At 53.5% G+C, this 12601-nt stretch overlaps 1 protein-coding gene across 9 annotated transcripts; it reads left to right on the forward strand.

Moving 5' to 3' along the window:
* Positions 1 to 995: 995 nt before the first annotated feature.
* TMEM134 (transmembrane protein 134) lies at positions 996 to 5813 on the forward strand. Of its 9 annotated transcripts, XM_089914414.1 has the most exons (8): positions 996 to 1244; positions 1429 to 1517; positions 2200 to 2264; positions 2737 to 2875; positions 2982 to 3058; positions 5159 to 5203; positions 5419 to 5472; positions 5552 to 5738. In XM_089914414.1, exons 1-8 carry the CDS (start codon positions 1071 to 1073, stop codon positions 5632 to 5634), a joined length of 726 nt encoding a protein of 241 aa, XP_089770540.1. In that variant the 5' UTR covers positions 996 to 1070; the 3' UTR covers positions 5635 to 5738. The 9 variants fall into 9 exon arrangements, with proteins under 9 accessions (XP_089770540.1, XP_089770544.1, XP_089770541.1 ...); XM_089914418.1 differs by lacking the exon at positions 2982 to 3058 and having other exon boundaries at positions 2737 to 2826; XM_089914415.1 differs by lacking the exon at positions 1429 to 1517 and having other exon boundaries at positions 2141 to 2264.
* Positions 5814 to 12601: the final 6788 nt, after the last annotated feature.

Consider the following 12601-nt stretch of genomic DNA (forward strand, 5'->3'; position numbering starts at 1 on the left):
CGCTCATTCATGTGGTCCACAAATATTTACTGAGGATCTACTTAGTGCCAAACACTGTTCTGGGCACAGTGGACACAGTGGTGAATAAGACAGTGTAAAATAAGGTAATTTCGGGTAAGCACTGTGTGATGTGAAACTGACTTTAGATTGCATAGTCAGGGACGGCTTCTCTGAGAGGTGACACTGGAGCAGGGACACCGATGATGAAAAGATCCCCCTGTGAAAGAGCAAGGTTAAGAAAAAAGCACGCACGTGCAAAGACCCTGAGATGGGAACGAGCTTGGCCTGTGTGGCTGAGCGAGATGAAAGAGGGGCAGAGAAGGACTTGATGCGATTGGGAGAGGTAGGCAGGGACCAGAGCTTTGTGGGCCTTAGTCAAGAGTTCACATGTTATTCTAACCACAGTGGAAAACCAAGGGATGGTTTTATGCAGAGGAGTGACTTGGCAGCATACTTTAATTAAAAAAAAAAAAAGTTTTATTTAAGAGTAACACACAGAAGAAAAGGATCAGATGTTTTAAAAGACCACTTTGCCGTCTCCGTGGAGACAGAATTGGAGGAGAATGCAAGCCACATAAGCTCTCTGAGCCTTTTTCCACATTTGCACGGGGGCGACGATCCCCCTCCCGTGCAGGGCCGTGGTGAGTAAGGGTGGGGAAACGGTCCCCAGGAGTCTCCTCAGCACTCGAGGAGCGGGCTGGGATGCAGACGGCTCCAACTCGGGCCTGAAAGGTTGGCGAGTGGCAGCCCCTGCAAGGCCCTTGTACAGACCCAGGGATTGCTTCCGAGAGAGGCACCCGCTGTCGCTCGCCGAGGCGGCCGCTGGGCGGCGCGGCGAGCCCAGCTCGGTCCGGACGAGAGAAGGCGCGGTCACTAGTCTGCTCGGCGCTCGGCAGCTCTGGCCTGCTGAAGGCGGGCGGGGGCGGGGCCGTTATGTAAGGGCGGGGCCTCGACCAGGGCGCCGGACTGTCGAGCAACCTAGACGACGGCACGGGGCGGGGTCTGCGCGCGGGGGTGGGGCCGGCGGGAGCGGATGGCGACGGTGCTGGGCGTCTGAGCGGGCCGGGGCCATGAGTGCCGCCCGGCCCCAGTTCAGCATCGATGACGCCTTCGAGCTGTCCCTGGAGGACGCGGGCCCTGGGCCTGAGTCCAGCGGGGTTGCCCGCTTCGGGCCGCTGCACTTCGAGCGCCGGGCCCGGTTCGAGGTGGCCGACGAGGACAAGCAGTCCCGGCTGCGCTACCAGGTGAACCGCCCGGCCCACCTCACACCCCGCCTGGGTCTGGGCAGACCCCAGGCCGGACCCTGGAGAACCCCAACTCGGGAGAATCTGACTAGAGGCCTCAGCCGGAGCGGGAGACCGCCCCCCGGAGGTGGCCACTGAGCCAAATCACTGCCCAGACCCTCTCAGCTCTGATTTCGGTCCCCAGCCACTACTGGAGAGCCTAGAGCCCAGACCTAGCAGCTCGTCCCTCACCCCCAGCTGGAGATCCCAACCTGGAGTCCCCACCGATCCTGGGTACTGACCCTCCCTCCCCTTAGCACGCAGGGATGGGGAACTCTTCTGTACCTGAACCAGACATTGTCCATATTCAGAAGGACTCCCCTGAGCCCCAGGCCAGATAATCCAACGGGAACCAGCACCCCCTCTTCTGTTCTAAGTCCCCACCCCATCCTTCCCTCCAGAGCTGGAGGTCCCCACTCACATGATGAGCCCTTGCCCATGCCTTGGCTCCCACTAAACTGGAAATCCCCCTTTCCCAGAAGACCTCCACCAACTCTAGAATCCTTTTCTTGGCAACCTGAACTAGATTCTTATGCCCCAAACCTGGAAACCATTGGCCTGCCCTTCCCTGGCACCGCAAATCCAAGGCCTCCACACTGGGCCCCTGAAATACCATCCTGACAACTCCACCCTGATTCCCAAGCTTGGGAGATCTCCTGGCCCTGGGAACCCTCAACCAGCCCCTGATGGCTCCTCCCTGCCAAAGCCCCCAGCACCCACCTCCTACCTGGGTTTCAGTTTCTGTGAATCATCAAACCCGTTCTTCGGGGAAGGCGGAGGGAGCAGCTGTCAAGCGGCCAAACAGCTGTGTGTCCAGGCAAACAGCTGTGTGCGCTCGCTTTCTTCCTCTCCACCAGAGGGGAGGGAGGAAGGGCCTGAGCCCAGTAACCCTTCTGAGCCCTGTGTTCTGGAATAGAACCTGGAGAACGATGAGGATGGAACCCAGACCTCTCCGGAGCCGGATGGGGGAGCTGGCACCAGGTCAGGGCCAGGTGGGGACCCACCCCATACTCTTAGCCCCATGCTTCTGTCTCCTGTCCCCAGGCCCCTGCTCTCAGTCCTCCAGCTCACCTCACTTAGCCCTCTCACATCCTGTCCTACGAGAGACTCCTACACGGGGTCCCCTGTCCTGCACCCTACCCTAGTGCCAGCCTCACCCACCCACCCCACCAGGCTCTTTATCTTGCAGAAACCCCCAGCCTGGTCTGGCCCCTGTCTTGTCACAGGTCACTTGTCCTACAGGAATCCCCAGCTTTCCTCAACCCCCAGTCCTGCAGAAACCCCCAGCCCTTGAATTCCTCTTCACCCCGTCCCTTCTCAGTGCCCCCTATTCTGCAGGAACACCTAGTTCCAGTCTCTGCACCATCCCCCAGGACGCCATCACGACTCCTATCCCAAAGGGTCCCCTTGCTCACCTCCCCTTGCCCCCTCGCCGGGCCCATTTGTCCTGCAGGGATTCTGGCCGAACATCCGTCCGCAGCTCCCAGTGGTCCTTTAGCACCATCAGCAGTAGCACTCAGCGCTCCTACAATGCCTGCTGCAGGTGAGACCCTGCCCTGCTCCTGCCACCTGGGGCCCCTGCCCCAGTACAGGTAGCCCTGACTACTTCCCCTTGGCTCTCTGGGTGGGGGATGGTGATGGGAGGGGGTGGGCCTCCTATCGCCTCTTTCACACCCCTCCTGCTCTGCTGCCATCCAGCTGGACTCAACACCCTTTGATCCAGAAGAACCACAGGGTAGTGCTGGCCTCCTTCCTGCTCCTCCTGCTGGGGCTGGGTGAGTGCCCCTGAGGGCCCCCTGCATACCCTACCTACCCCTTGGTAGGGTCCACCCTCCTTTCATTCGGGCTCTGCATCGCATCCCCCTTGGCACACTGAGCCTCCCAGCATCCTGAGGAGGCAGCTGGCTGCCATGACCCCACCCCCATTTTACAGGTTAGGAAGCTGAGGCCTTGGGAGGGGCAGGTTCAGCCTCCTGGTCACATAGCCAAGAAATCACACATAGTTGAAAATGGAACTTGGTTCCATGCTCCAAACTTTTCCTTTTTTTTTTTTTTTTTTAGCCTGTTTAATCCATCAGGGAACAGAGAGTAACAGCTACTATTTATTCTCTGTCTACTTCGAGCCAGGTGCAGGGCAGGCTTATTTTCCTTCCGTACAGAGGTCACACAGCAAGCGAGAGGTAGGGCCACAACCCAGAACCTATATGTAGGGGCAGTGCTCAGGGATATGCCCAGCCCAGTAGCCAGAACTGCAGAGTGCCCTGCCAGCCCAATCCACAGGGCACCTGTCACTTCCCCTCCTCTGGAGTCTGAGAGCTGATAAGGACCTCTCTCCCACCCCCAAGATACTCAAGATAGGGAAACTGAGGCCCAGAGCAGGCAGAAACCACAGCCAGCTGTTTTCTAACTCCCACGCTCCTCATTCTGTGGGGCTGAGGAGTCAGAGTCCCCAAAAGGGATCTAGGGTTGGGATCAAGGGGAGCCCTTAGGGAGGGCCCAACTGTGGCACCTGCTCTCCCTCCTCCAGGAAGGTCAGAGTTCCCTAGCTGGAAAGCTGAGCAGCATCCTTGCCTCAGCTCTGGGTGTCTGTATGCAGGGGAGGGAGCTGCGGCTTCCCCAACACCTGCGAGTTGCACTGGCCACCTGCCTTATTTCATCCTCAACACCTGACAGGGCAAGCATTATTACTATCCCAGTTCAAAAGTAAGGACACAGACTCTGCAGAAGAGCCACAGCTGGGAAGTAGATGAGCTGGGATTTAAACCCACATCAGTGATGTTGCCAGGCCTGTGGGCCACCATAGCCCATAAAGGCCTTTTGCAGGAATTAGAAAAAGATGCCTCCTCTGAGTGGGCAGAGCCCACAGCCCTACGCCAGGGTACAGGGAGTGAGTTTCAGCCCCCGTTGTACCCTTTTTGAGGTGCTCTGTGCAGGGCACAAACCACACAACAGTCCATGGTGGCCCTTCAAGCCTCTGTGCTGTACGGTCCCCCATCTCCCCCCACCCCCCGCCATCCCATGCTCTAACTGGGGACCCAGGACTCTCTCTGCGTCTGAAAAAGTGATCCAGCTATGGCTTCCCCAGTGCCCACTGTCCTTAGCCAAAGTCCACATCCCTCCCCAGGGCCTACAGATCCTGCCAAACTCCTCAAGCCTGGACTCTTGCCTCTCCTGTCTCGCCAAAAACTGGAAGTTCCTAGAAAGCCCTGAGTTCCCTCCAGTCTCTGGGCCTTTGCCAGGCTGTTCCCTCCATCTGGAATACTCCTCTCCCCTTCTGCCTGTGCCATGCCCATAGCAAAGCCTCTGGAGTCAGATCACCTCCACCTTCTAAATGCAGTCCTGGGCAAGTTACTTCCCCTCTCTGTGTCTCAGTTTCCTCTGCTGTGAAATGGGGATGGTAATACCTGTCTCAGTCAAGGTGGCAATTAAATAAGGCCCTGCATGTAACACACTTAGCCCAGTGCCTGGCAGCAGCTGGTAGGTGGTCACTAAAAGGTAACTGCTACTGCTGCTGCTGTCCCTGCTCAGCTTAGATGCTACTGCCTCCAAGAAGCCCTTCCTGATACCCCAGGCTCCCGAGCTGTCTGATCACCAGGGTTGTAGCTTGGAGGTTCTTGTTGCTTGCTCCACTAGGGAAGGGCCATGGGGGCAGGGACAGACATTTCCCAGGGCCTGCCAGGTGCCCTGCTCTGAAAACACAGAGCTTGGTGAACTTCCCCTGGCGGTTCTCTGCCCAGGGGACCTTCAGCTTAGGTGGGGGACACCATTTCCTCAGGCCTAAGCCATGTTGGGGGTTGCGGGTGGAGGTCCCCACCCTGCCACCAGCTGCTGCCCCCTGCTCCTGCCTTCACCCTCGTGTTTCCATCTGTGTGCAGTGTTGATCCTGACCGGCGTGGGACTGGAGGTGGCCCCCTCGCCAGGTGAGCGCCCCCCTCCTACCTCCGCGGGCAGCGGTCACGCCCCTCGTGTGCCCAGAGGCCCTCGGCAAGCCCTTCGACCTCCCGCAGCGCTCAGCCCCCTCCCGGCAGGAAACGGCCCCTTTTACCTCGGAGAGTGAGACTTGCCCAGGCAGTGACCCCGCAGTCCCGCCCGGAAGCCTCCTTGCCCTGACCCAGCCCCTCCTCCCCTCTCGTAGGTGTCTCCAGCGCCATCTTTTTCGTGCCCGGCTTCCTGTTGCTGGTCCCGGGAGGTGCGAGTGGGAGCGGGAGGGGGCGGGGCGGGGGCGGGCCTTGGGCGGGGCCCCGGCGCTGACAGACCCCGCCCTGCAGTCTACCACGTGACCTTCATCTACTGCGCGGTCAAGGGCCACCGGGGCTTCCAGTTCTTCTACCTGCCCTACTTCGAGAAGTGAGCAGGCGGCGGCGGACGGCGGGATCCATCGTCGGCGCCGAGAGGCCCCGCGCGGCCTCCTCGCGTCCCTAGGGGGCGCCCTTGGGGCCCGCGCCCTCTTCGGTACCCTCATCTCAAGGGAAAAGACCCTGCGGGACCCTCAAGGCTCCAGTCCCCTCAGGAGTTTGCTCCGGAAGTTTGGGGCAGTGGGCCTCAGGCCACGACCTGGGCCTGGGAAAGTCGCCCCTTCCGTGCTCCGTGCCTTAACTTATTCTTGGGGGGCTGCTGGGTTGGTGGTGTTTTGTGCTAATAAAAGGGTAATGCTTAATTCCAGCCCACAATTGCTTTTTACTTCCCACTTGCCCTGACCAGCCCATCAGCCTGGCCACAGCCCCCTTTCGGAAAGGCTGAGAAAAGGACTGACCCTGGGGCTGAAGGGCTCTAGGACTGTCCATCTCCCCATGGTACACATGACAGTCCTGATGCTCCATGACTTGCCCAAGGTCACACAGCATGTCAGGGGCAGAGCTGGGCCTGGGGCCCTTCTACCCTGCAAGCCTGGAGAAGACTCTCCCTCCCAGTCCTTAGCAGAGTCAGTCCTGCCCCTGTCTCCACTCAGAGAGGCAGCATTGGTGCCTCCCCTGGCGGCCCTGGCCAAGGGCACTCAGATGACACAGGCCTGGGGCCTGGAGGCTGGTATCCTGGTTCCAGCCTGGCTCTGGGGCCCTGGGCTGCCACAGCCGGCTCTGAATGTGGGCCACCAGGATGCAGCAGCCCAGCCTCCTCCATCCACTGCCCTACTTCCCAGGCCCAGAGGTTGGGAGAAGTAGGGGTCAAAGGACATAGGAAGCAGGCCTGTATAACAGAAAACCTCGGTGATCAAAGACTCTTAGAACCACAGAACATTGGAAACAGACCACTGCAGAATTTTGGAAGGTCCAAGCATCTCAGGATGTCAACAACCAGGAAACAGAATCTTTGAGAACCCTGAAATCTGAGGTCATAATAGCTACCATTTATCAGATTCTTAGAAGGCGTCACGTCATGTGCCAGGCACTTGACACAGGTTCTTTCTGGTCACCCTCCATAGAAACTGAGGCCCAGAGAGACTGGCTTGGCCGAGGGCAGAGTGAGGAACACAACCCAGGGCTTCTGTGACTCAGAGGGGGGTGGGGGTCAGCAAGCTGGTCTGGTCCCCAGCTGACCAACTGAGGGGCTGGCCGAATGAGTGTGGGCCTTGGAGACCCTGTTCATATACTTCATGTTTACAGTCTGCCGCCCCCAGTGAAACGCGAGTGCCATTAAGGTGTTCGACCTCCACTGTATCTGCAGCGGCCAGGACAGTGCCTTTAGATTTCTGTGATTTTGTTGAAAGAATGAGCACCCAGACCCCCGCTCTCGCTCCTGATCTCCTGGCCCAGCCAGACTTCCCACCCTCAGCCACCAATCAAGGCACTTTTGGGGGGTACCAGTTAGATGCAGGAACTCCTAAATAAGTGATTCTCAAATTAGCTGGGGACCAGTTTTCATTTCTAATGCAACATGGACCAATAATTTTGTAAGGTAAAATGAAAACTAAAAAAGTGAAATAAAAAAACAAAGATACAGAATATAAGCCCACAGTTTGTATTATCAGATTAATCAGACATAAAATTACATTTCAATAGATAAAATCAGAACAAACATGGAAAGAAGAAAAATTATGAACACCATTCATTGAAAGTGGGCAAATTAGCAATTAACATAGAGTTGCTACTACGCTCGTAACTTTCTGTCACTTCACAATCTTAGCTAAACAGCAAGTGATCCCAAAAGTGGTGATTCTCCATATTATAAGACTATCTCAGGGGTCAGCAAGCTGTACCCCACAGGCCCAATATAGCCACCAAACTAAGAATGGTTTTCACATTTTAGTAATGGTTGGGATAAAAGTCAAAGGATAATAAGCTTTTGTGACACAAAAAAGTTTATAAAATTCAAATTTTTTGATGTCAATAAGTCAAGTTTAATTAAATTATTATTTATCGAATTTCCAACACAGCCACACTCTGTATTGACTTTGGCTGCTCAGCCATACAAACTACTACAGCAGAGCAACAGAAACCATATGGTCCCCAAAGCCTAAAATCTTTACTGTCTGGCCCTTCACAGAAAAAGTTTGCCAACCCTTGGTCCATATGAACATGTTGACAGAACACTGAATCGCAACGTTTAAAGTTTTAATGTGACCAATGTGCTTGATTTTTGCTGGTTAATTTATGTAATCCAAGTTGGATTGACAGCAACACCATCCTCAGGAAATGATGAATACCCAAATTCTAAATATGATTTATTTTTAGTTGGAAAAGGCATTAATAGTTGCACACAGATTAAGAACAGTAGATTTCCTTAGTGAATTGTGACTCAATTTATCCCTGATGCTCTTTGCCCCATAGCCCATTTTGTCTGATATGTCTGTAGTTATACTAGCTTTCTTTTGGTTAATTCTCTCATAGTAAGTCTTTTTCCAAGCCATCACTTTCAGTCCTTCAGCTGTCATTATGCTTTGAATGTGTCCTTTTTTCCTTTTTTAATTTATATTTTATTTTTAGCTGCGTTTTGTTGCACGCCAGCTTTCTCTAGTTGCGGTGAGCGGTGGCTACTCTTTGTTGCGGTGCGCGGGCTTCTCACTGCGGTGGCTTCTCTTGTTGCGGAGCACGGGCTCTAGGCGCACAGGCTCAGTAGTTGTGGCACACAGGCTTAGCTGCTCCGTGGCATGTGGGATCTTCCCGGACCAGGGCTCGAACCCGTGTCCCCTGCATTGGCAGGCGGATTCTTAACCACTGCGCCACCAGGGAAATCTTAACTGTGTCTCTTATATGTGCACTTAGCTGTGGGAAGAGCCTGGTATCTGCCTTCTTATATATATATAGATAGATTTTTGTGTGTGTGTGTGTGGTACGCGGGCCTCTCACTGTTGTGGCCTCTCCCGCTGCGGAGCACAGGCTCCGGAAGCGCAGGCTCAGCGGCCATGGCTCATGGGCCCAGCCGCTCCGCGGCATGTGGGATCCTCCCGGACCGGGGCACGAACCCGTGTCCCCCGCATCGGCAGGTGGACTCTCAACCACTGCGCCATCAGGGAAGCCCCTATTTATTTATTTATTTGTTTGTTTGTTTATTTATTTATTGGCTGCGTTGAGTCTTCGTTGTTGTGCGCGGGCTTTTCTCTAGTTGCGGCAAGCGGGGGCTACTCTTCATTGCAGTGCGCAGGCTTCTCATTGCAGTGGCTTCCCTTGTTGCGGAGCACAGGCTCTACACGCGCAGGCTTCAGTAGTTGTGGCACGTGGGCTCAGTAGTTGTGGCTCACGGGCTCTAGAGTGCAGGCTCAGCAGTTGTGGCGCACGGGCTTAGTTGCTTCGCGGCATGTGGGATCTTCCCGGACCAGGGCTCAAACCCGTGTCCCCTGCGTTGGCAGGCGGATTCTTAACCACTGCACCACCAGGGAAGTCCTGGTATCTGCCTTTTGAAATCTGCTCTCTGCCCTTGTAATAAAAGAACCTCTGGTTTCTAGCTGGGCCCAAGGTCACGCAAAATAAAGACTGCATTTCCCAGCATCCTTTGCAACTAGGCGTACCAGGTGGGGAGCCCTGCCTAATGGGGTATAAGTGGTTCATGCTCTTTGCCCCCTTTCTTCTTTGTTCCTGCCTCCAGCCTGCCAGCTGGGAAACAAACAAACATGGCTACACCCTCAGAATGGCAGAGCAGCCAGCAGAAGGAGCCTGAGTCCCTGAACACCATACAGCTGGATTTCACCTAAGACTCTTCCTGTGGGGCAAATAAACTTCCATCCAGTTTAAAGCATTGTTATTTGGGGTCTCCATCACTTATAGGGAGCCCAATCTAATACTGATATTTTCTTCTGGGACTGAAACTCTGATTTTTAACCAAAAATACTTAATCTGCCTATATTTATTGTAATTTTTAAAATAAACTTATTTATTTTTGGCTGCATTGGGTCTTCGTTGCTGCACTCGGGTTTTCCCTAGTTGCGGCAAGTGGGGGCTACTCTTTGTTGTGGTGCACAGGCTTCTCATTGCAGTGGCTTCTCTTGTTGCAAAGCATGCGGGCTTCAGTGATTGCAGCACACAGGCTCAGTAGTTGTGACTCCTGGGCTCTAGAGCACAGGCTCAGTAGTTGTAGCTCATGGGCTTAGTTGCTCCGTGGTATGTGGGAGCTTCCCAGACCAGGCCTCAAACCTGTGTCCCCTGCATTGGCAGGCGGATTCTTAACCACTGAGCCACCAGGGAAGCCCTGTTTTGTTTTGTTTTAAGGTTTATTTCTACCTTGTGTTTTAATGTTTTCTGTAGACTTTGTTTTTCTTTGCTTTTTTCCTCTTTCCCAGCCTTCTGCTAGCTTAATGAGGAATTCTTCACTTTCTCCCTTTTCCTCCTCTGTTGATTTGACTATCGAGAATGGAACATTCTATCTCTATTTCTGTTATATTAATGGTTACCCTTACATGATTAACAAAATCTAAAGTTAATCAATGAATCTGTCCTCCTCTAGGAAAAACAAGCATGTCTAGAGTATCCCTTCCCATCTTCCATTTTATTTTTGTCTATTTTTTTTTAGTCCCTCCTGGTTTTTAAAATCCCCCAAATTATTTTTTTATAGTTAATGCTTCTTTAGCTCTACCAATATGTTTACTGATTTCTCTCCTATTATTTAGTACATACTCTGCTTTCAATTTCCTTCCCACTGAAGCCATCCCTTCAACAAGAGTTTGTGGGTGGGAAACCTTTCAGCCTTTGTTTGCTGAAAAAAGTTTATATTTCATCTTCATTCTTGAGTAAGATGAGCTAAGTACTTGCTGCACGCGGGCTTTCTCTAATTGCGGAGAGCAGGGGCTACTCTTTGTTGTGGTTCGCGGGCTTCTCATCGTGGTGGCTTCTCTTGTTGCGGGCATGGGCTCTAGGCGCAGGGGCTTCAGTAGTTGCGGCACGCAGGCTCAGTAGTTGCGGCATGCACGCTCTAGAGCACAGGCTCAGTAGTTGTGGCTCATGGGCTTAGTTGCTCCACAGCATGTGAGATCTTCCTGGACCAGGGATCGAACCCGTGTCCCCTGCATTGGCAGGCAGATTCTTAACCACTGTGCCACCAGGGAAGTCCCTCTTTGGGGAAGTCTTTATGGAAGTTTTTCAATCATCATCTCTTTAAATATTGCCTCCTGCCTGTTCTCTACATTTTCTTCTTCTGAGATTCCTAATGACTTTTAACTACTCTTTAATATTTTCTGTCTTTCATTCCTCAATGCTACATTATGGGTGATTTCTCATATATAGCTTCCAGTTCATTAATCTTTTCTTAAATTGTGTCCAATATGCTGTTTACTTTACCCCTTGATTTTTTTTCATTCCAATGGTTATATCCTCTATTTTTAGAAGTTCCTTTGGGTTATTTTTTTTAAATCTTTCTGTTCTGTTTTCGTACCATCCTGTTACTGATAACGGTCTCCTTTCTTTTACCTCAGTTTTTTCTGTTTGTTTTTGCGTTTCCTTAATGGCCTCTTTTACATTGTTTTATGATTTATACTTTGGGTGCTGACTCTTCTGTTTACCGCATCTGCCTAGTCTCCCTCATGGTGATTTGTTTCCTTATGTGATTTGTAACTTTTTGTCATGAGTTCATCTTCAGAAGTGACAGGGTTGTTTGGGTTTTTTTTAAGTCCTATGTGCCCTGGGTTGAACGAGTGCCTTTCTCAGCAGTTTTTTCCTATTTCTTCTGCTTTGTACAGCACAGAGATAGACCGCACTCCTGCTTGACGTGCAGACCTGAGTTGCAGGTTCACTGGGGTAACTTTTTCCACTCAAGGTCCTGAACATCTGTACCTCGTCACTTTCTCAGGCTGGTGGGTGGAGGTATATTTGGGTCGCCTTTTCAAGAACAGGGTAGCCCGCTGAGACGCTGGAGTGTACTGACGTCATGCCCTGCTCCCCAGCCTCTTACAGGTCTTTTGTCCCGCCTGGGTGTCAGAGCCCAGGCTCCCAAACCTCTCCACCTCTGAAGCCCCCATGGCATCTGCTCCTTTCCACCACCCAGCTTTGGGTTCTCTCTTTGTCTTTGGTACCTGGGGTCATCCCTCTCTTTCACGTTCAGCTTTAAATAAAAACAAAACCCAAAACATTTCCACATATAAAGAGTGGGAGGTGTCCAGCCACCTTCTCAATTCACCATGTTACCAGAACCAAGCCCTACACTGCCCCGTCTTTGAATGCTGCCAGTGCCAGGGAGCTCCCTACTTCCCAAGTGTCTGGAGAGATTCAAACCTTGCTCACACCGGGGAATGATGGGTGGTTGAGGGCACGTTTCCTCCAGGCAGCTCGGGTGGAAGGGAGGTGAGGATGAGGGTGGGCAGGTGACATCACAAGCCAGCTCTCCAGCCAGAGGGTAGCAGGAGCAAAAGAAGCCTGGGGCTGCTGGGTTTCTTTCATCCTGGGGCCTTGTAGGGAGGGTGTGCAGCATGAACCCTGCTGGCGTCTGAGGCCAGAGGGGCAACAGTCTCCCTCCTGGAGCCTCAGTGGGTAGAAAGCATCATCACAAACTCTGCGGGGGAGAAGGGGCAGGGCTTGGGCCAGTCCAGGTCAGCCATGCCAGGAGACACTGAGCTCAGCCTGGGAGCCGGAGGGATGGGCGTTTGTCTAGGTAGGAGACTCACCATCAAAGTCTACGGTGCCGTCCCCATTGAGGTCCACTTCTCGAAGCATCTCGTCCAGCTCAGGACCCACCAGTGGCTCCCCAAGCAGAGCCGGTGCTGCCTGTCGCAGCTCTGCCACCGTGATTCGCCCATCCCTGTCCCTGTCAAACTGGGATTCCAGCAGGGCTCAGCCCTTCCTACCCAAAGCTGCCTCTGCCTGCACCCGCCTCCACCTTGCCACATCCTGTGCCTGGACGCCCACACCTTCGTCCGTCCACACACTCCTTCTTCTACCAGGCTGAGGCCGTGAGCTCCC

This window comes from Delphinapterus leucas, chromosome 7, assembly GCF_059928025.1.
Source record: "Delphinapterus leucas isolate spDelLeu-1000000601 "Yukka" chromosome 7, BTC_Dleu_Yukka2, whole genome shotgun sequence".
NCBI lineage: Eukaryota > Metazoa > Chordata > Mammalia > Artiodactyla > Monodontidae > Delphinapterus > Delphinapterus leucas.

Bases quoted from the DNA above. Each gene is read 5' to 3' on its own strand.
- TMEM134 (XM_089914414.1), top strand. From the start codon at position 1,071: ATGAGTGCCGCCCGGCCCCAGTTCAGCATCGATGACGCCTTCGAGCTG. The intron at 2,265-2,736 runs GTCAGGGCCAGG...TTTGTCCTGCAG, and splicing joins GATGGGGGAGCTGGCACCAG to GGATTCTGGCCGAACATCCG. The intron at 2,876-2,981 runs GTAGCCCTGACT...GCTGCCATCCAG, and splicing joins GGGCCCCTGCCCCAGTACAG to CTGGACTCAACACCCTTTGA.